Source organism: Pezoporus occidentalis, unplaced genomic scaffold, assembly GCF_034315485.1.
Source record: "Pezoporus occidentalis ecotype Australia unplaced genomic scaffold, CSIRO_AGI_Poc_V1 ctg147, whole genome shotgun sequence".
Taxonomy (NCBI): domain Eukaryota; kingdom Metazoa; phylum Chordata; class Aves; order Psittaciformes; family Psittacidae; genus Pezoporus; species Pezoporus occidentalis.
Window position 1 is genome coordinate 629,116 of NW_026913284.1, and position 22,780 is coordinate 651,895.

General features: G+C 35.7%; 1 protein-coding gene across 2 annotated transcripts in view; it reads right to left on the minus strand.

Moving 5' to 3' along the window:
- Positions 1 to 585: 585 nt before the first annotated feature.
- KNDC1 (kinase non-catalytic C-lobe domain containing 1) overlaps positions 586 to 22,780 on the minus strand; it is a 69,698-nt gene continuing 47,503 nt past the window's right edge. The window contains exons 15-30 of one of the 2 annotated variants that reach the window (XM_062610364.1): positions 22,601 to 22,745; positions 20,889 to 20,980; positions 18,484 to 18,887; positions 11,319 to 11,412; positions 11,097 to 11,194; positions 10,602 to 10,813; positions 9,184 to 9,297; positions 8,569 to 8,716; positions 8,136 to 8,315; positions 6,816 to 7,031; positions 6,420 to 6,502; positions 5,005 to 5,155; positions 4,463 to 4,585; positions 4,301 to 4,360; positions 3,525 to 3,682; positions 586 to 3,271 (exon numbers count right to left, since the gene is read on the minus strand). In XM_062610364.1, the coding sequence (XP_062466348.1) occupies positions 3,040 to 3,271; positions 3,525 to 3,682; positions 4,301 to 4,360; positions 4,463 to 4,585; positions 5,005 to 5,155; positions 6,420 to 6,502; positions 6,816 to 7,031; positions 8,136 to 8,315; positions 8,569 to 8,716; positions 9,184 to 9,297; positions 10,602 to 10,813; positions 11,097 to 11,194; positions 11,319 to 11,412; positions 18,484 to 18,887; positions 20,889 to 20,980; positions 22,601 to 22,745 (2,510 nt within the window). In that variant the 3' untranslated portion in view covers positions 586 to 3,039. The remainder of the gene's footprint in view (positions 3,272 to 3,524; positions 3,683 to 4,300; positions 4,361 to 4,462; positions 4,586 to 5,004; positions 5,156 to 6,419; positions 6,503 to 6,815; positions 7,032 to 8,135; positions 8,316 to 8,568; positions 8,717 to 9,183; positions 9,298 to 10,601; positions 10,814 to 11,096; positions 11,195 to 11,318; positions 11,413 to 18,483; positions 18,888 to 20,888; positions 20,981 to 22,600; positions 22,746 to 22,780) is intronic. The other variant, XM_062610363.1, reaches the window with a different exon arrangement.

A 22,780-nucleotide genomic window follows, 5' to 3' on the forward strand; every position in this document is an offset into this window, starting at 1 on the left:
ATAGTTCATAGGATCCAATTGAATTCACCCTTGTTTCCTGACAGGCTTCAGGAGGAGGTGTTGGAAATGGAAACCTGCTTTCAGATGCAGATAGTATAACTAGGACACAGTTCCCAGGTGTCTAGCAGGAGGCCTCAAAACCTCAGGGATCCTGGGGACAGACACCTGCAAAGGGACACAGAAAGAGCACCAATGCACGGAGCGCCTGGAAAGGCTCCCAAGGAGCAGATGTCATTTCAGAAACTCCATGGGTCACTGTTGGAAAAATAAACAACATAAAAACAAAATGAGGGAACTGTGGAAAAAATGAACTGGGACAGCTGGTGGCAATTCTGACTGAAAGAACAAACTCATTTTTCCCCTCTCAAACATTCTAATTTGGTATTGGAATGGAAACATAAGGCCAGACTGTGAAGTCCATCATTTATACAATACAACTACTGATGCCAATAATGTTTTGCCAAGATATTACTGAACGTGTTTCTTTGAAATATTTTGTCCTGTGTTTCCTTTTAAGAAGACATTCCCCACAAAGAAAACTTTAGCCCAACCCTTCCTTCTTCTTAGCAATAAATAAGCAGTACATTTATATGCTAGATGTAACTAGTTTATTCTGAAATCTGCATCGTATAAGATGTGCATATATCAGTGTTCACAGAAAAAAGCAAACCAGTTTCCTTGTATAAAAGTGATTTTGATTTTTTTTTCAATAGCTATTTTACATTTTCTTTTATTGTTGATGTTGTGGTGTCTAAATGCCAAATCTTAAATATCTAATTGATGAAAATACCCCAAAGTAGTACTGTAACTCACTACTATGCATTTAGAGAAAAATAAGGTGATACACTGAAGCATTATACAGAAGATATGAGATGATTTTTAAGTTCTTGTATAGCACCAGTTATTGTTATAGAATAAACATAATATTGTCTAGGTGTAGTAGTTGCTTACAATCCTGAGAAAAACTGTAAGAAATACATGAGACAGCTATTATGCATGCAAAATATAAATGCTGAGTAAATCCATAAAAGCAATTTCAACAGTTTGACTGGCAACAGTGTAAAATTAATTTATTAAAATAATATGATTGGCAAGTTTTGTGGAGTTCTTTACATTAGTAAAGCTTATGCTACTTAAGATTTTACTATCTTTCAAAGGCAAGGCGTGGCTTCAATTGAATGGTAGTTTTTAATGGAGAAAACCCCAATAAATACTAATAAAAACAGTTCTTTAAAAATAAATGCATATAGATCAAATACGTGAAATGTATGTCTGAAGGTAAGGTTATCATTAACATTCTCAAATCACTGTATTGCATAAAGACAGAAGGCCAAGATTAAATGTTTTTACATTTGGCAATATTTAAAGAAATAGCAACACATTTTGCTTCCTTAAGGGTAAGTCAGAATACTACAATTAACGACATGCTAAACCTACACATGGCAAATAATAAAATAAATCATCCTAAGGGTAGAACACATGCAAGAAAACATGGTTGAGGACTGAGTTCTCTAGTGTTTAAACCAAGAAGAACACAAACGTTAGTATTACTATATTAGTATGAAAAAGTAACTGAATATTTACGGAAAATATGGACATACCTTATTTTTACTGAGAAATATGAGGAGTGGCCTGTGATGTATATATTGCTGTTACTGACAAGAGAAAAGGAGAGGCTTTCCTCTTAAGCACTGAAGAAGCTACAATTTACATGTGCACATGCATTTCTGTCAAATAGAGTAATACAACTTGTAATATACTAGGTCTGTGCACATTCTCATTGCTTACATCATTATCCTTCTCCATCACCAAAATGTGTCAAGACAGTTCACATCTGCTCTTCACATATTTCAAAACATTTTCTTACTTTTTTTTTTTTTTTTTAAGACTAGTTTAGCAAATAGCTGTGAGGAGAGAGCTTCTTTTAGCTGCTCTTGCCCTTCCCCACTTCTTGTCCAATATTATCATTGTGTCTCTGGTAGATATACTTGCATTTGTAACTAATTTGTAGCCTTAATAATTTGGCTTTGCATAAACCTGGGTAGCTCAACAAACTTCCTGCAACAGCATCACAATTCATTGCCATTTAGAAGGTCTTGTAAGTATAAGCTCTACAAACAGGTTATCACTGAAGTTTTACAAGTTGCATATCCAAATTTCACACAGTTATCTTCTACTTAATGCTGTTGGAGCACTGCAGTCTACAAAAGAAACCTCAGGAGCAAAAGCCATAATCAAATCTGCACACATACATACATACACAAATTGATTCTTGTGCCCAATACAGGAAAAAAAAAAAAGCAATTTCACACTTACTGTTTTGACAAGGCCATGAGCAAAGCAATAAATTCATAATATTTAGATTCAGACCTTATTTTCACTTGGAAAAAGGTTAGTTTGATGACATTAAAAACCAAACCAAAATAAATAAAAAAAAAGTTGCAGCATGGCATTCCTCTCCTTCCTCAGTATGCTTGAAGAAAAAGATGGCAAATTCTTTAACTGAATTACAGTTTTCAAAATACACAACATAAAAGCAAGACACACCAACAGTGAAAGGATCGCAGATGATCTGTGTCCCTGAATTATATGACCACTGTGACAGGATACAAGTGTACTATGTTTATATAAAAATATACTCAACATTTAATGAACTATACTCTGAACTCTCCTAAGCCAACTTTGCAACAGAAGCTATAATTTTAATGTATATCAACAGTATTGTTTAGATATTTGTTTTGGGGTTAATTATTTTTTTAATGCTAAACAACAGTGAGAATTAGTCATCCTTTTCTTCTACACTCTTTGTACTTTTATCTTTACTTCTATTCTTTTGATCTTTCATCCAGTTGCTAGGGATTCAAATCTCATTAGTCAGCATTTTATAATTCCATGTTAAAAATATAATTATGTCAACTTGAGATAGTATTTTAAGTCACTTCCCTTAAGTATCTGCTTAGGAATTGGTCCAGAAGATGAAGTCAACTGAATCTAGTCTTACAATCCACACTTTGAATACAACAGATGAAATGTAAATAATTACTGAAATGTTGCCTTCATTCTGCGCAGTGTGTCCTGAATTTTTCGAGAATGTTTTTCTGCTGGTATCTGATGGAAGTTGGCACAGTTGTCAGCTGCCAAGGCAGAAACATCTGCGTCTTTAAAGCGAGTTATTCTTTGTCTGAGGTAAGATTGCAGCTTGAAATCTGGTGTATATGTGTAAGGATTCTCTTGAAATGCATGAACTTGGCTCACAACTTTTGCAATGTTTCTTGAAAGAGAATATAGTAAAAAAAAAATAATTAGTTTCTTATGCTGACAATAAAACCAAAACCAAACTCCCCAAAACCAAACTTTGAAAGAAATTCAAAGGCATCGAGCATTCTCTTCTACAGTGTATATCCCTTTGACTGAAACCATTTAAACTGCTAACTGTGAAATGTTGCATTAGCTTTCATTATCCCTTTAGACAACAGTCTATTTTAAAAAGTCAGGTGACATACACATATAATTAAAATTATTACTTAAGTTTAGTCCACTTGTGAGCTCCATTTGTCATTGTGAATCCCCCAGTTTCAAGTTGTTGGACATGCATAGCCAAAACATGGGCTGATGGAATTGTTGGAAGTGTTTTGAATCTTTCTCCTTCCATCAAGCACAAGCTGTCACTTTTTAAAAACACCTAGTTTAAAAACACACACAGATCAATCTCACATTAAGTATTGGGGCAGGTTTTAACAGAAGTTCATCATTTCATGTGTTTAGCGCTACAGATTTGTTTGTCATGAATATTAACTTCTGGCATTGAAGACTACACTATGAATTAACCTGGTGGCAAACATTTTAAAGCACAGAAAGTAAGTAATCAAAAGATACTTCATACATAATTATAATTGTTCTAAATCATAACCAAAATAATATTTTAGAACTTCACTCTATGATTCAAAATTGCACAGATCAGTGAGAAAATGCCTCTGATAAAACAAACATTTAAGATTTTTCAAAACAGATTACAGCCACAAAATTTCTGCAGACATTGTCAGAAAAAGCGTATTTAATGATCTAGCTTGCTTTGAAATGCCTTTATTTTTAGTCACACAGGATATGTTCTTGAGAAATACTGAGAGGAAAATTCATGTAAACCTCTTGGATTAAGAGTCAGAAGTCTTAAATTAAAATCTCCTTTATAATACAAAATAATAATTATGGCTTTCATGCTGCAGATGCACCCACTTAAGCAGAATTTGCATCTTCTGCAACCCCAAAGAAGTGTTTTTATATTAAAGACATCATACTATACCTCAACAGCCTTGAGTTCCTCCATTATTTCAGCTACTTTTGCAGGTAAAATTTTCCAGGCCTTACAAGAAAACAAAATACATTTTTGTTTTTCACATTAACATCTATATTGGAAAAAGATTATGTTAAGCAGAATAGTTGCAGAACAGAGCCCCAAACTTACTGGTAACTGTCGCACAATAAGATTTTCCAAGCCTGCTAGGATTTGCATCGCAGTAGCAAAATTTCTTTGTTCATAGCAGTGTTTTGCTATAAGAAGAAATTTTGATAACAAGCTCACCTGCAGCTGAAAAAAAAAGTAAGATATACTCTCTCTCTATAAAATATATACTAAATATATATAGTAAATCTACATAAATCTACATAATAAAATTAAATGAGAAGGAAAAAAAAGGAGATGCATTTTCTGTTTGAATTTGTTACCAAAATTGTTGATTGTGATAACATTTCCCTCCAACACACAAATTCCCATTTTCTGTCACCAAGTTGTCCTTGTCTGACATCTATTCTCCTCAGGCAACCCATTTCTTAAATTTTAATAAGTTTTGAGATCTACTACAAAACATCCAAGACCCTCCTTGCAAACTGGATTTTTAACTGCCCCCTTACAGGTGCACTTCAGAATATTTATGGCAGCTTTGCTATATAGCAACTCCTATACAATAACTATTTCATAATTAATAATACAATAAAACAATGACAAACCTTAGATGTGTGACATGTTACAATTTCAGCAGCAACCCAGGTGCTGACACTGTCTGCATTTCTTAATAATTGTAGAAGGTACTGGTCTTGTATGCACTTTGACAGAAACAGATTACAGACCTTAAAAGAAACTGTCTCAGCAGAAACAGCTCTATGGAGAAAATGGGGAAAAAAAGGCAAAAATAATTGATGCTGACTTTGGATTTTCAAAGAAAATCTTGATTGTGAAGATGCCAGCTTCTAACCATTTAAAATGATTTTGCAGTGTTTGCAGTCTTGAGTTTATGATCTTTTACAAAGTACATAGTGAATTATGTCACTTTTTTCTCTATAATTAGAAGATAATTATATGTAATTTCAAGATAAGGATGTAGTATACATTTCTATACATAAAGACACTTTCACCACTTGTTACTAAATAAACCAAACCATCTAATCTGGTGCAAAATAACAGCCAGAAATCCAAACTCATTAAAAACTGCAGTCACGTAAAAAATTGAGCCTGATACCTAGTGGCACCATACAGTTTGTTTCCCGTGCTTGAATGACCGAATCAGTAAATTTAGCCTCTGTCATCTGACAATCTGTAAAAGATGAGCTGCTTTAGATATTCATTCCCTGCTCTTAAAAAAAAAGTCTACTACAGATGATAGTGCAATTAACAAGTATTAATTAAAAGTTAGCTGAATCCACTGAATATATAAGAAGCAGACCATAATCAAATATAATTAGGTCCATGTAGCTGGATGAAAACAACAATTACCATTGAGCAAGTAATTTAAATAGGTTGATAACCACTTTAATAACTAGAGGAAAATTCTTATCTATCTGTGAATACTTGATACTTCATCTACCTAACAGTACAAAATGAACATTGCACAGAGAGGCTCTGATGTTTCCATCCACATTCAGAACCCAACTGCACAAAGTCTGAACAACCTGCTCTCACTGAACTTGCTTAAGGCAGGGAATGTTGTACTACATGACCTTGAGAGGTCTCTTCCAACCTCATCTATTCTGTGACACTACAATGGTCACTGAGATTTTATATACATACAAACATGCATGATCACAAAGCCTGTCACAGAAACTATTCTTCTTTTTTTTTTTTTCTGCCAAAAATGGAACCTTTGAAGCAACCCCCCAGGACAAGTCTTCAGAAATATTTTGGCCTGACCCACTTTTAAAAGAAATCACCTTTCAAATGTGACCTGCCACATACATGCACAGGTACATGCACATACAAATGTATAAAATCTCCTGAAAGTAAAATATTTATATAAACAGACTATCTAGTCTGTTGAAAAGATATTAAGTATTTCAAATGTTTCCCTCTTCCTGAACATATTAAAGGTATAACACAGTAAGTTATTGTGCATCAACAGAATAGAGGGCAGTTAAAATAAGTAACTTACTTTTGGACAGAAACACATTTGTCTTTAACACCAAGTGCTCTTGAATTTAGAAAGTGTACTGGATGACATTTATGAAATACTTCCTAAACAAAAAGAGCAAGATATAGCTGTTGTTAAGATAAAGCAGTTCTTTTAAAATATTCAGGGATAAAAACAACAGACAGTTCTTCTCCTCCTGCCTCCCCTTCCCGTCTCTTCAGCAAATTTATCAGAGGGATCACAGCCTAAATTTTACCGTAGAAAGTTCAGAGAAAAATAGATCGTCTTAATTCAAAGTCTTATGAAGTAATACAAAATAGCTTGAAAGAGGGTTGGGAAATGCTAAGGAAAGAAGGCTGAGTAAAATTAAGAAGATAGACATTATTTGTACTTCCAAGTAAACCTAGACCTCTGTACCTGTTGCAGTAATGTCAGCTGACAACAAAGCTGTTGCACACTGTATTCTATTAAGAGATATGGTCCTACTTCATCTGCTTTAGTGAAGGAGACTGGGAATTCTTCTGTTAAAGTGTTATAGCATGGCTTTGGCAAAACTGATGAACCAGTGTACAGTCGCTCTCTCTGATATTGTGCAATTGGTCCCACACCTTTCAAAAGTTTCCAGTTAAAGTTCTGTAGGGAAGAAAAAAAACAAACTACAACTTCTTTAAAGCAAACATTGTCTCTACTTGATGTAACTTCCTGGAAGGTTCTGTTAGAGGAACACGCTTGTGGATGCAAAACTTTTCAGTTCATCTTCAAGGTTAGCCCAGACACTGATTGGTTTATTCAACACTGCTATTTTAAACTAATACTCACAGTCGATGAGTCTGTACAGTAGGTTGCCAGATCAGTATTTAAAACAACCTTCTGTGTATTCAGGCTTGCTGCTATAATATGGTTCATACTCTTAAGTTCTACATTTTATATTCTACGTCTTACTATTTCTTGTACTGTTTTTGCTTAGCATCAAACATCCTTTCAAAAAAAATATTTGGTTTTCCATTCTTTTCCCTTTTTCTATCTTCCAGTATCATTAAAATACAGTGAGAATAAAACAAGTCCATGTTTCTCTATTCTGCTTGCCCTTTAATGGTTGAATCCCCAGCATACTCCATGGAATTCTGCACCTTTTTCAGAAGGCTGATTCTAAATTCAACTTACACATTACAGGTACATTTGACTTCCACATGTCATTTTGGTCACTCTGTAGAGAAAGGTCTTTTTTTCAGGAAAAGTATTATACAGCATATTCCGGCTTCTGGGGTTATTTTTCACTAGCACACTATATAAATCAGTAAAGGTGGACAAAAGTTTAGACAAGTTTTTGCTACAACGCTTTGAAGTTTCAGCAGAAACCCTCTCACCTCCTGCTGTTGTAAGACTATAGTCTTACAAAGATACATGCCCAATAAGAAGTATTTATCTTTGACAAGGAGGAAAAAGTTTCCTAGGTAAGTCACATGGTAGAATCAAGGATGAAGAGTTCAAGTTCTCTCAAAATTATTATGTGTTCTACATTACTGAAACAGCTGACAGGGCACAATTAAGGCTTAAGATTATTTCTGCAGTTATAGAACAGTTTAGGCCTTAAATACTTCCAACAGAAAATTTAAAATGCAGGTAGATAATTTTTGCTAAATCAGGATCTTGACCATGAGCTGGATCTCTAGTTTTTGTCAGAAAACAATCGATGGAAATGTGTTCCATATACTGCAGTCTGGTGAAAAGACATACCTTTCGGGAAGCGTCTTCTGAGAGTTTTTTACATATGGAATGTAATGTTTTTCTGTCCTTCTCACCTTCCTCTTCACATTTGTCCAGGCTGGAGCTCTGATAAGCACTGCTACTTCTCCTGGCAGAAGCATCCTCAAGCAATGACAACAAGCGCTCACCATAGCCATTTAATGGAGCAACCTGTAAATGCAAAACAGGTTAACAGAATATTGAACTAAATTTCCCATAAAATATAAGCAAGACAATACAGTTGAAAAATTCATGTCTGTCCAAAACCAGACATATTCAACATAGCTGTCAAAGACAGCAGTATATTTCTTTTAATTGTAATTAGGACAGTTTTTTGCAATAAGAATCTTACATATACCCTAACTGACTTAAATTGGTTGTATATTTTCCCCCCCTTTAAGCCTCTACTGAAATTCTGACTTACCTTGGAAGAAATAAATTCTTTTAAGGTGCATAAAAGATCAGTATTTGTTGCAAAGTCTACACTGTAGCAGTCTTCAATCCAAGCCTGCAGGATGTAGAAACTGCGGTTACATATTTTGGTAAGTGAGGTGGAAGGACCCAGGCTTGCACTGGTGAGAAGAAAAAGGAACTGTTTTAACCAAAACTGATATCCAATCCAAATTTAAAAATAATTTTTCAATAAACCACAAGTTTATTTTCAAAGTGTTAAGGCATTATGTGTTCAAAAAAATCAGAAGTATTATTTGGTAATGACTGCACTATCTACTCTTGAGCTTCATGTCTCTAGAATCCATGGCTCTATGGAAACAAAGCAGTAGTTGTACTTAACCCACCACCGAACAACTATTAAAAGTAAGAATTCAGAACTAAAAAAAAAAAAAAAAAGTAAGCACACTGTCATACATAGCACTTGCTCTAGGGTCAATATCACTTTTCAAGAGAGTCTTATAAAAAAAACCATCAAAATTCAATTTAATTAGGTAGAGCTGTTCAGAAACAGCTATTTGCCATTGGGAGGGGACACAACTGAGGACAACTGTACTTTAATACAATTTTTCACAGGAAATTACTGTACCTGGACAAAGTGCTGCTGATTCTATCAAGAAGAAACTGCAAAAATTCTTCTTGTGTGCAGAAATAGCGAAATGTGTAGAGAAACTGCTGTACATAGCCTTCTAAAAATGCATTTCTGTGAAGAACAAGAAAAACTTCAGACAAGTAAAACCACATTTCCTTCTTGCATCAGACTACAGCAGTAGAAAAAAATTCCTCAAAATATCATGAATTAACAGGGATTTTAAATTCTGAAGCTGTACATAAAAACCCGATTCCTTTTTATTTTGTTTTTACACACCAAATATTGTGATTGCCAACACTGAAAGCATAATTTGTTTAAAAAAAAGTTTCTCTATTTGCAATTTTGTGAATAACCACATCTCCATTATGATAAAAAATTACATTTTAAGTAGTATGGAAGAACAAGTTTAAATTTTTTCCCCATCATCTCACTTTAAAAGATTTTTATTATAATAACAGCATAAAAAGTAGATATTTTAAGCAAGAAAATATTTCCTGTAGCTCTAATTAGAGTAGGGGTTGTTTTAACAACAGAATATACTCATTACACACATTTAAAATGTGCAATTTTTTTTTTATATACACACATACTCTCAAGGTCTGAACACAGATTAATTGTCCTGTCTCCCTGACAGTTTACGGCTAACCATAAAAATTTGGGTTTGATACATGTGGGAGCTCTGATTAAAACAATTTCTTCACTTTGTGCATAACATTAACTCTCAGGAACAGCAACACTCAGGATAAGTAACTGATTTTGAAAAGTCAGGATGACCTGGAAGAAGCAGCTGGGAATAAGTTGCTCCCTCTATAGTGGCACAAGTCTGATGAAGCCTCTCAGGCAGTTTCCATCCTTCATACCGTTGTGTCTCAGGCACCCTAAAACAACACTGCCCTCACCCTAGTTAAAGATTAAAGGACATCTTTGTCCCCATTGAAGCCCTGAAAGAAGCCTGCATCTTGATCAGTCCCAAGGACTGGGGCAATACTCTGTAAAACATTTTCATATCCAGACCCTATTAATAAGAATTATCAATTTTTATGTTTTGAAGAATTGTTATCCTGCTGGCAGTAACATAAAGCCTTGATTCCATGGCAACCATAAGAGCAAAACCTTAAATAAGTACAGGATTAAAAAGTTATAAGTTACTAGTTTTTGATTTATTATCAAATGCTTCAAGTTTTAATTGAATCCAAACTTAACAGTTTGGCCTATTTCTTATCAGGTTGTCTTTTGCCATTTCCATGCCCATTTCTGTAAATAACTGTTCACAGAAATGACATTAAACTCGATTCAAGAGAGGGGAATTTATGCAATGTTGAGGAACTAGGATTTATCACAGAGACTATTTTTTCCTGAATTAGCAACTATGCCTCAACCCACTCCAAATTAAGGACATGCAAAAGATACTATACCTAGAATATAAATAAGCCATTAAACCAAGGGGTGTACCAGCCTGCAGAACTCCTGTTCCATTTTGTTTATTACACTGATGTTTCTCTGTGTTATAGTAAAGAAGCACTGATGACTCATCTGTAGGTGTCACATCCACCATGTCAGTTCTCCCGTTGTGAATGACTGTAGGCAGCACACAGGATTCCACACCCCACTGCTCTGCGTACATGATCTGCTCAAAGATGCAAAGCCATGAAAACATGAACCGTAGGAAACTAAAGAGGAAAATCCACACAAAATGCAGTCAAAGCCTAATCACATTTCATTATGCAACTGCTTTATTTATATTTTAACTTCTAAGCAATACTAATAGCAGTTACTTTTTCTTTTGCTAATTTAGATCCTACTTAACTTGGCACTTTGACACCAAACATTTTGCATTTCATATACTGACTTGAGCAGCCAACTACACTGATGCAGTGATGAAATGACAAACATAATAAAGTCTGACTTGCCTGCACATATTTCTTCACCAGTTCAAGAAACTGTACTTTTGATTTAATCTCCTGTAGCTGTTCTCTCAGTTTGGGCAACATAGATTTAGTTTCAGGACCTTTAAATTTAAAATGCACAGTGTAAGAACATCACTGATTCTGATTTACAGGGAAAAATAAGAAAATAAAATCCTTAAAATACTACGCATCCATTTCATTACTGGCAAGTTGCCGTAATCTTACCTTTCCTGCTTCTTTCTTTCTGTAACAGTTTCTGGTAAAACTTTATGGTCTTTCTGTAATTTTTTGTCTCCATCATTAGCAACTGTTCTAGTTCCTATTCAAAGAGAAAAAAGATTCTGATTAGAATGGTAAAAGCAAGGTTCTAGTGGGAAACAGAAATTTAAGAAGAAAATTATTTTGCATGAAAAAGAGAACATCCAAACAGACAATAACATATTAACCAGGAGTAACTATCTTTCACACCTCTGCTTACAGGCAAGCTACAACAGGCATCACCTGTCCCCATGAAAGCATTCGTTATGGTACGGTGCTACAACTTCAGAACTAGAACTAGTTTGTGTTTGATGAGACTGCACTGAAGTTTGCCTGAATCCATTTTTATAAATACACCTTGTTATAATTGCACTTATCTCGTTGTTTTCCGAAGCAGTTAAAAAAGTTATACCCAGAAGTCATTCAGAATTAAAAGTGATGGGTTCTGAAATCAGTGCAGACCCCAGAAAATCTCTGTTAAGTAGCTGACCTATATTTGCAGTAAGAACAGAATGTCTGATGAAAGTGATGCTTTCATTCAAACATTTAGAATTACATTATATTACAGAACCAGGTTAGACAGCAGACAGGAGAGCTGCTCTATAAAGGACATACCAAGTTTGAAGTTTGGATTACATATTTTATCTTTATGCATTTTACATAATTGAAAAAATGAACTAAATTTCTTATAGCAGGCTGCTCACATTAATATAAAATTTCATGTAAACATTTATAATTGTTTGCATATCAAAGATTTCATTACTTTACCAACCAATGAAAATGGGCCATCTGCTTTGGGTTCAGCTTCTTATTTATTATGAAACACCAAACATGATGTGTGTTGTATTTTATAGAAGTGGTGGCTTTTGCACTTGGGTCCTAAGCTAACTACCAGTGACCTAGTTACATGAAACAGCATTTTAAATGGAGTAAGTTCACTGAATACAGCAGACAGAACTCCCACAAGCATAGCAATCAGAAAACACATAGCTCAGAGCCAACATATCAAACAACAGATTGGTAAATAGGTTAGCTTTAATGGGAAGGGCTTACTAGAAATTAATTTAAGTTTGAGAAAAACCTGTCACTGTTTTTCAGAAAAGCTCAAAAGGTTTAACAACATAGTTCATTAGCAGGAAGAGTCACAAAAGCCCTGTGGATTTTTAAAACACTGCTACATAGGCATCACGTAGAGAATAATGAAAGCACAAGAAAAGCTATTACCTGATTCTGAATTGGAAATTGCTTGCTTTTACTTAAAGACTTGGTTTTGTTTCATCAATTAAATTGAAACCAAGTTGATTAAGACACTATGAAAACAGAGAGGGAATCAGAAAGAGTGACCACTTCCTGATACTTGGAATCTGACAGGCAGAAGTGGTTTGTTCCATAAATAAACTCGGGTGAGTAGAGATAAAGTCAGTAGCAAATTCCCAGTCTATTCCCCAACATCTTCCAGTTTAGGTAGGTCTAGGATATAAACATTTTTGATGAAGCTACACATTCAGTGGTTCTGCTCCCTCTGAAATACATTTATTTGTCAGGACGTATTTCTGCAAAACATCCCTTAGTCTAGGGCACAAAGTAATGACAGAGTGACTTTGCTTACTTGGGAAAATTACAAATTCCAATCTGTCCTTGAAGCATAAATTTTATGGGTGACTCCACCAAAAGATGCAGAATATTGGCAGAAGAGAAAGGAAAAGAGAAAAGGAATGGGAAAGGGAAAACTGCATCCAGAACATGCAAAACCTTTGCTAGCAACAATCTAGTCACAGCTTGGGTGCACTAAAGTTTAGTGGAGACTCTTACAAGTAGCTTATGAGATCTAGGGGATAGCTGAAACCCAGTGTGTGCAAAGAAGAAAAGAGCAAAGGCTAAGGGTGAAGGCTTGGGGCTGCAAAAAAACCTGAAGCCAGCTTATCAGACTACAGAAAAAACCCCTCGTGTTATGAGGGCAGACTTGGACATCCCCCTGGAGAAACTGCAGCTCTAGTACCTACCTTCCCTTCAAGGACTTGGTTTGCTTTGCCTGTATTGAACTCTATACGAGAGTGCAAAATCAGCAGCTCCTGGACTAGAGATGATGTGATGCAGGGAACATACACTTGTTTGCCTTGTAAGGACTAACTTTTCTAAATGCCTATTAACCTTTGCTGACCTTAAGAACCACAAAGAACTATCTGATAAGCACCTGAACTGCAGTGAACTGATAAGCACTTACACAGTAAAGCATTGATTATCTTTATGACCCTCGAAAGTGTCACCCTGATCCATAAATATTTTATTTTTATGCTATTTCACATTCTTTCCAAACATAAAAGTGCATATTACCTTTTTTGAATCATAACTTGATTAATACTACTGTCAATATTGCTCATCATACAACAAATGTTTTACTTTTTGCATCTTATTAAGTCACAACCTAAGGTGCAAACAATATCTAACAGTTCCCAGTAGAAAAATAGAAAAGTTCATTATTTTAATGGCAGAATACTTAATTCTGTCATAAATGTATGTTCTGGCACTCAGAGTTTCTCAGAACTTTTGTGTTCTCAAACCTACTTACAGGTATACAAAATTAAAGAACAAAATAAATTTAATTGCATTTCATTTTAGAATGTGAATAAATATATATTTGAATTATATTAATATTTTCATTGGAGAGATTAATGTATTAGTGAGATGTACATGTCTCCAAAACTGTAATTTGTTGTGTGGTTAGACTCTCATTCAGTACTCAGTTCCAGCTGCAGACTAGACTTGCGTTGATCGAGCAGAGTTATTCCTATGAAAGAGAAGTGCCACTAAGCTGGGACAAATGTAGTGAAACTCAAATGTGTAACTACCTTTAAACATTCACTCTTTGAAACAGCAACTCTTAAACATTGCTTTAGTTTTACTGCAAAGCTGTAGAATCAGGTCAACTTTATCGCTAACTTTTCATAAATCTGTCAAAGACCTGGGGCAAGAAGTAGGTTAATATAGTCCTTGTTAGACAATGAAAATCAGACTACAATTAATCACAGTATCACAGTATCACAGTATTCTAGAGATTGGAAGGGACCTCGAAAGATCATCTAGTCCAATCCCCCTGCCGGAGCAGGAACACCTAGATAATGTTACACAGGAATGTGTCCAGGCGGGTTTTGAATGTCTCCAGGGAAGGAGACTCCACAACCTCCCTGGGCAGCCTGTTCCAGTGTTCCATCACCCTCACTGAGAAGAAGTTTCTTCTCAAGTTTAAGTGGAACCTCTTGTGTTCCAGTTCGTACCCATTACCCCTTGTCAATCAAGGAACTGGTTTCTGAAATAAAACTGATTTGATGAATCAGGCAGCAAAGACACAGGAGAAAGAAGCTGGGCAGAGCTGCTTAGCTACATGTTGATAATGGATTGTCTTAAGAGCTTAGAATCATCATCTCGTGACTGTTGCAATATCAGAAAAATAAATTTCAGTTTAATATTTTTTCTCTGTCTTTCTCATATATATTGACCACTTAAAACTTGTCACAGTTCATCTTGTTTCAGCAATACTGCTAATAGTTTATTTCAGAAATTGTCATGATTGATGGAGTTTGGAAAAACAGGAGGATTTTAGAAAGGTTTTCTTTGCTCAGGTTAAATGTTCAAGATTGCTGCAATTAGAGGAATATGATCCTGTCAGTTTTTATTTTAAACACATTTGGAAGAAGCTGGATTTCACAGAAAGTCAGTGGAGCAATGCCAGCAGAAAGTTTAAAGCTGTTGATTTTATGGTAGTGAAAGAAATAAAAATAGTCAGGAGACCAAAAAGTAACTGGTATTTTAAAGTATCCTCTGCTGAATTTGTAGCAACAAGACACCTAAAACACATTTTTAATAAAAATTATGAAATAATATTTAAAAATATTATGGGTTTAAGATGATATACCTGAATATTCTAGTATGCCAAGACTTTTTATATAAATAGTACAAGAGAGAATGTAAGTATCTGCACATACATGCTTTTTCTGAAATTAACTCTTCTTTTGCAATGTATTCAAAACATTTCTACACCATACAAGTGTATTTAATCTTCCATTAATAATCTTCTCTGAATATAAAGTGAAATATAAACTGAATTTGACTTAATAAAAAAAAGTGACAACTTATAATTTTAGGCTGAGAATGCTGGGGCTGTTCAGCCTGGAGAAGAGAAGGCTGCACTGAGACCTCATAGCAGCCTTCCAGTATCTGAAAGGGGCCTATAGGGATGCTGGGGAAGGACTCTTCATTAGGGACTGTAGTGACAGGACAAGGGGTAATGGGTTCAAACTTAAACAGGGGAAGTTTAGATTGGATATAAGGAGGAAATTCTTTCCTGTTAGGGTGGTGAGGCACTGGAATGGGTTGCCCAGGGAGGCTGTGAATGCTCCATTCCTGGCAGTGTTCAAGACCAGGTTGGACAAAGCCTTGGGTGAGATGGTTTATTGTGAGGTGTTCCTGCCCATGACAGGGGGGTTGGAACTAGATGTTCTTAAGGTCTTTTCCAACCCTATCTATTCTATGATTCTATGATTCTAATTGTATCGCTTGTAACTTAGATACAAAGCGATGTCACAAATTAGGAATACTATTTATGTAAGATACCAAGCTTCTATTGTCTCCAAATAATTATTTTATTCTTGTTTGTCCACCTGGCTTCATATGCAGTCCAGATCACATACATTATTTCTGCACTACTGAGAGAGAATAAGATCAGAGTCTAATTTTTGTCTGGCTATTAAGATTTCAGATTTTAGATACCATTAAGAAGATTAGTTCATTTATCCTCAGAGTAGCGTGTATCTTTTTCAGCTATCAGAATGTACATTCTTTTACTCTCTAAAAGAATTATTTACTAATTGCTAAACTGAGCTTTGTATCAACAGTAATTGTCCTCCAGTTCTGGGAATGAACACAATATAATTTTCTACAGAGATACCTCATGATTATCTCCCCCCCTACCCCCCCCCCCCAGCCTCCTGCAATGTTGTTGGGTTATCCAAGCTCTTACATATTAATGCATATAGAATGTATAATAGTACGCATTAATTTCATAAGCAAATTCCAAAGCAGACTGTAAACACCATAAAGTTACTAGTTACTGGTCTGGAGACCAGCAGTAACTAGTGGCGTCCCTCAGGGATCGGTGTTGGAACTGATCTTGTTTAACATCTTTGTTGCTAACATGGACAGTGGGATTGAGTGCGCCCCCAGCAAGTTTGCCAATGACACCAAGCTGTGTGGTTCGGTTGATACCCTGGAGGGAAGGAATGCCATCCAGAGGGACCTTGACATGCTTGTGAGGTGGGCTGATGCCAACCTCATGAAGTTTAACCATGACAAGTGCAAGGTCCTACACCTGGGTCTGAGCAATCCCAGGCACAGCTGCAGGTTGGGCAAAGAAGAGATTCAGAGCAGCCCTGTGGAGAAGGACTTGGGGGTGTTGGTTGATGAGAAAATGAACATGAGCCGGCTTCAGTGTGCGCTTGCAGCCCAGAAAGCCAACCGTATCCTGGGCTGCATCAAAAGGAGCGTGACCAGCAGGTTGAAGGAGGTGATCCTGCCCCTCTACTCTGCTATCGTGAGATCTCACCTGGAGTGTTGTGTGCAGTTCTGGTGTCCTCAATATAAAAAGGACATGGAACTGTTGGAACAAGTCCAGAGGAGGGCCACGAGGATGATCAGGGGACTGGAGCACCTCCCGTATGAAGACAGGCTGAGAAAGTTGGGGCTGTTCAGCCTGGAGAAGAGAAGGCTGCACTGAGACCTCATAGCAGCCTTCCAGTATGTGAAGGGGGGCCTGTAGGGATGCTGGGGAGGGACTCTTCATTAGAGACTGTAGTGACAGGACAAGGGGTAACGGGTTAAAACTTAAACGGGGGAAGTTTAGATTGGATATAAGAAGGAAATTCTTTCCTGTTAGGGTGGTGAGGCACTGGAATGGGTTGCCCAGGGAGGTTGTGAATGCTCCATCCCTGGCTGTGTTCAAGACCAGGTTGGACGAGGCCTTGCGTGATATGATTTAGCATAAGGTGTTCCTGCCCACGGCAGGGGGGTTGGAACTAGATGATCTTAAGGTCCTTTCCAACCCTAACCAGTCCTGTTCTGTTCTGTTCTATTCTATTCTATTCTATTCTATTCTATTCTATTCTATTCTATTCTAAATCATGCTTCGGTTTTGTTGTATATCTCTTAAATAGGGAAAACAACTGCCAAGAACTCAGAAGATAACTTTTGAATCAAACTAAGTTAACAAGTAGCCTGTAAAATCTCAAAAGTACTGCCTGTTGAAACAGAAAAATCTTTGTCAGATGCTTATGAAAAATCCTTTACTTGCAAAAAATCTGTTTTTCCATCAAAACTATCCTTCAAGTAAGGGAGATTATACAAACCCATTTTTCTCTAGTTGGCATGCTTACACAGGATTAAACAGCTTTCTAGGATTAAAAATAGGACTTCTTCAGTATATGGAAATTTGAGAGTGACAGATATGAATACTCTTTTAAAAAAACATTTATTTTTACACAAAGCAATAGCTTCTCATGCTAATTTCTCCTATAGACTTACACTTGAACATTAAGGAGCTTTAACTTGCTGAAAAAGACCAGTGCATATCCTCCTTCATCTTTATTAAGCATGTATCTGGCAGAAACAATAATAATACCTAAACTATTCGCAGGGACACAAAAAGATTTCAGATGTCCCTATACTAACAGGTTTTCCAGTAACACTGACTCATATACTTAAATATTCCCATTTCCTTCCCATGATCCAGCTCAACCTATATGAATTTTTACATTTTTATATATTATCCTTACTCTGTAGCTTTGGACCTGCAATATTACGAAAATATGTACAAAGTGAAGCTCATTATACATAGATGCACAAATGTGAAATGGAAGTAAATGTGATCGATATAATCTTTTAGGTAATGGAAGACTTTATTTTGGAATACTACCCTGGTTTATTGGTCACACATCACAAATCTTGAGGATTTTAAACCACTTAGGAGTCAGTATTTATCAGAAGAAAGAGAGTTTCAACTCACTAAAACAAAACAATTGTTACAGTTCTTTTAACTGGCAAATAAAGAGGTATCTTAATGATTTTAAATCAATGTACTCACCACTTTTTTAGCATCTATATTTTGTGACTCACTTGATTTCTGCTTTCCAAGGTTTTTCATGTAATTTTGAACTTCTGAATCAAAACATTCAGCTCCATAAAATGCACTGCTCCAACCAGGACTACAGCTGTGAAAGTCAGGTATGTTGGGAGACGCAAGGTAGCTGTTTCCAGCCATCTTTATCATGGTCTTTTCCTCGGGCTCTATATTGTCTTCTGCAAAGCCTGGACCAATACGACTGTCATTGCCTTGTAAACATTGTTGCTCTTTCTCTAAGGGGACAGCATTTTGCAGCCTCAATTCTTTTTTGATATTATCCAAAGGTGACTCATCAAATTCCATTTCACTTAATGATGTATTTATCATAGGCTCAGCCTTGACATCAAAGGCTGCTTCCCCTTCTCCTAAAGAGGGTGTATGGGGGGAAAGAAATAAGAGTCATATGCTGTAATGCATGGTTTGCTGAACTTAAACACTATACATACAAAACACAGTTATGAGACTACCTATGTGCTCTAACAGTGATGTTAGATGCTTATTTTGGCTCTGTGGTTTTGTACAGTGATATAGGTTGAAGACATTTCAGAACTATTAAGCAACAATTAAACAATACAATTATGAAAATATCACAATATTTTCTGTGCATATGGAACAAGCATTTAAAAACAAGCTAAGTACAGAAGCTTTAAAACAAAAGTATGTCAGACCTGTGCAAACACTAGTAAAAAGCATAGCTCTTGAGTTTTTTTCCATCCATAAGTCTTGAAGTTTTTATTCCATACATAGAAGGCAAGAATATTTTATATAGCCAAAGGGGATGTAGATGTTAAACTTTCTACTCCTACAGGACTCACTCCCTTGAGCTATGATGGGACTTTACAGTTCTGACCACTATTACCAACCTTAAGGGACAGAAGAGACAGTCACAGGTTGGTATGATGACAGGAGCTTTTACACCTGCCAGTAGTCTCCTTTTTTTCAAGTGAAAAGCCTCCCTTTTCACTTGAGCAACCCTTTAGGGCTTAGATATGCCACCTTGGAGTCAGATGGACCTAAACTACTGGTGCAAAGAAACCACATATCCCACGGGAGAGTCTGGCTCTACATTTGCAATCATTCTGAGCCAAAATAGAAGACTGTAACACAGAATGACAGCAGCCAAGTGCAAACTTAACTTTTATGGCAAAACACGAATTTGTAAAACTTAGGGATATAATCCATTCTGTAAAGAACACACAGTTTAATCAAAACAGAGAAGTCACGAAGTTTAAATGCTGACACTTGGCTGAACTATCCTGGGGAAAAAAAAAAAACAAACCCCCCAAAAAAACCCAAACCCCACAACCCACCAAAACAACCAGGAAATATTGGTACAACAGCAACCAAATACAAGCTGTTCATGAATATATCAAGCCCAGAAAGGGTAATGGCTTTGTTATAATAATGAGATTTACCAGTCCCAGCTCAGTTTCTACTTCAGTTACCAAAAACTCAAAATGTGAAGTACAAATAAACAATCCACTAATATAATAACCTCAATGAGTGCCCTGAAATGGTGTCCTCTAACCAAGATTGTGACTAAAAGACAAAACTCTCTTCATTATCCTTTGTCCCACTGTCATTTTGCTATCTATCTTTAAAAGGCACTTCAGTGGACAGAATAGGGAAGTGGAACAATTCCTAGGAGAGACGTAAATACTATTATTTTTTACCTGTTTATGAAAACCCTTTTGATGAAGTTAGAAACACCCATTTAAATCTAAAAGCTATGAAATTTCTAGACTTCAGTACAACTTCATTCCCCAGAATTTGTAAATAATTTTGACAATTTTTTTATTTTAATGCATGTTATTTACTTTATTGCCTAGTTTTGTTTTAATTCTGATAAGTGAACAAAGAAGGACCAGATCTGTTGCACAGCTATCCTTCAGTCAATCAATCCTCAACTTCTTCAGTAACACCTAAGGACTAATAGGCATCTTTTAAAGCTTTCCTCTCTGCCCAGCTAAGCTTGCTATGCTGTCTTGAGCTGATGCAGTATGGCTGTCCCCCTTTCCCCTCCCTCCTTTAAAGCATGCCACTGGAACATCAAGTGGATGAACACAAGAAAATCACATGTAGCAGTTAGGATTTTGGGAGTTTTGTAACAGACACACCTGTGTAAATACGAGTAAGTAAAAGTAAATGAAATGGGGATCCCACTCAATGACATTTGTTCACATGTAAGCTTCACATAAAAGACAACAGGTCCCCAAGGCCAATGTTCAGATTCACTAATAATGCTTGTAAGTGGTAAGGTGGGTATTTTCCTGAAGACACACTTAAAGTGCTTATCTCTCAAAACTTGTGTCATTGATAGATTCCTAGCACACACATAGATCTAGAAACATGAAGTCCTTTCTCACCCTCTGTCTGATCACCGCTTGCCAACAAGCTATCAAAATTCTTTAGATCTTGGAATACATTGCCACACTCTGAATCATCTGCCTCAGTTATGCTGAAAATATAAGAAAATCAGGGGAAATTAATGTTTCATATACCTCTATATTTACATCAGTAAAATAAGATCTTACAAATGGCTCTATGTATGTAAAGGGCTTCATAGAATATATCTACCTCCTGAAGTTTGCATGCTCAACTTCAGTTATTTTACAAGAAGAAAATGTTCAAATGGATATTAAACACACTGAGCAAGATGTGGAAATTTTACCTTACAGCATTTGGTAAAATTCCAACAGAAGTATCAGAACACATACAAACAGAAGGCATAAATCCATGCATAACTCAGACTGCAAATTACAGTAATGGGTTTTTCACTCAGGATTCAGCCTCTGGTTAACAACAGTCTGACTCCAAGTCACCCCTAATAATAATAATTAGTTATATAACATAACTTATTCAAAGAAGGTTAACAATTAAAACCTGCCATATTCTTTGTCTAAAATAAATATCAAATAAAGAATATAGCAGTGTCTCAGAATATTCTTTGTCTAAAGAAGTAAGTAGTGTCTCAGAGATATTCTCAGGCAGTTCTTGCTTGTGATCTAAAAACTAGATGTGTATTTTTTACTGGTTAAATGATGATTTCTTTTCCACTTCCATTTTCAAAAACTTTGTAACAAAATTTCATACAGAGGTTTATCATCTTAATATATGCCAGTAATTCAGCTGCAACAGCTAGTTCCTCCTACCATCACATTCAATTTGAGGGAATTAAGAAGCTAAGCTCCAACCAAGTTTCAATGGCTCCTTAAAAAAGCCAACCCAAATAGGAAATAAACCAGCATATCAGGGTCTGATATCTGGAGGTTGTTCTCTATTCTTTCTGAATATACATTTAGACATATTATACATATTTTATACACTGAAGTGTTTATAGATCACATCTACCAAGTCAAAATTTCCAATTTGTAATTCTAGACCATGACTGACAAAAAACCCCATACAAAACTTCCACATATAAATTTATTACTGCTTACAATAACCTTCAGGAAAAAGCTTTTATAAGTATGCTACATTTAGAGGCTGCAATAAAACAAGAATGCTTTTTATCATTTTCAGGTAGATATGTCATTGAAAATGAAACAGTAAAATGAGAAATTAATTATGCTGGTGTTTTCTCACTTAATAGGCCAATTACAAAGACTGCCAGGAGGAACACTGAATCAAACTAAACCAGTTAAGAAAAGCATTTCTAGCAAAGCTAACTTAATTTCCTTCTTCTTAGGTGTGAATAAAACAAAAGAATGTATTAAGAACGAAACTCAAACAAAACAAGCAAACTGAACAGTAAGAAAAATATATTTCACTTCCAATTAAACAGCCTCTTTCTAACAAGACCATGAAGCCAATGGTTGAAAACAATATTGACTGGAATCAGGTTTCCATTATTCAGCTATCCTAAAATGGGAGTTACAGACAAGCTTAGTGCTTAGCCATTAAGTACTGTCTGCTATGGGGAAAGCCATAATGTATCTAATAGACTGTGAAATTAGCAGTTTGCAGGAAACAAGTAAGGATACCTGAAGAGAAGCAGCATATCCCTTCCTGCTTCTAGAAAGTAGGGAGAAAAGCACTAAATTGAACTGCAGGAAGGAAAAAGTTTAAAAACACCTACCATAAATGTGAAGGTCTTTCTCCATTTACTACCTGATAGAGATTCTCCAGTAATTTTTCATCCCAGTAGAGGTCACAAAACTTTTCACAAATTCTACTGGAGAATATGCCAAATCTAATTTCCTTTAAGTTTAAAATGAAGTTACCTTATTAAAAAGAAAAAAGAAATAAACATTAACGA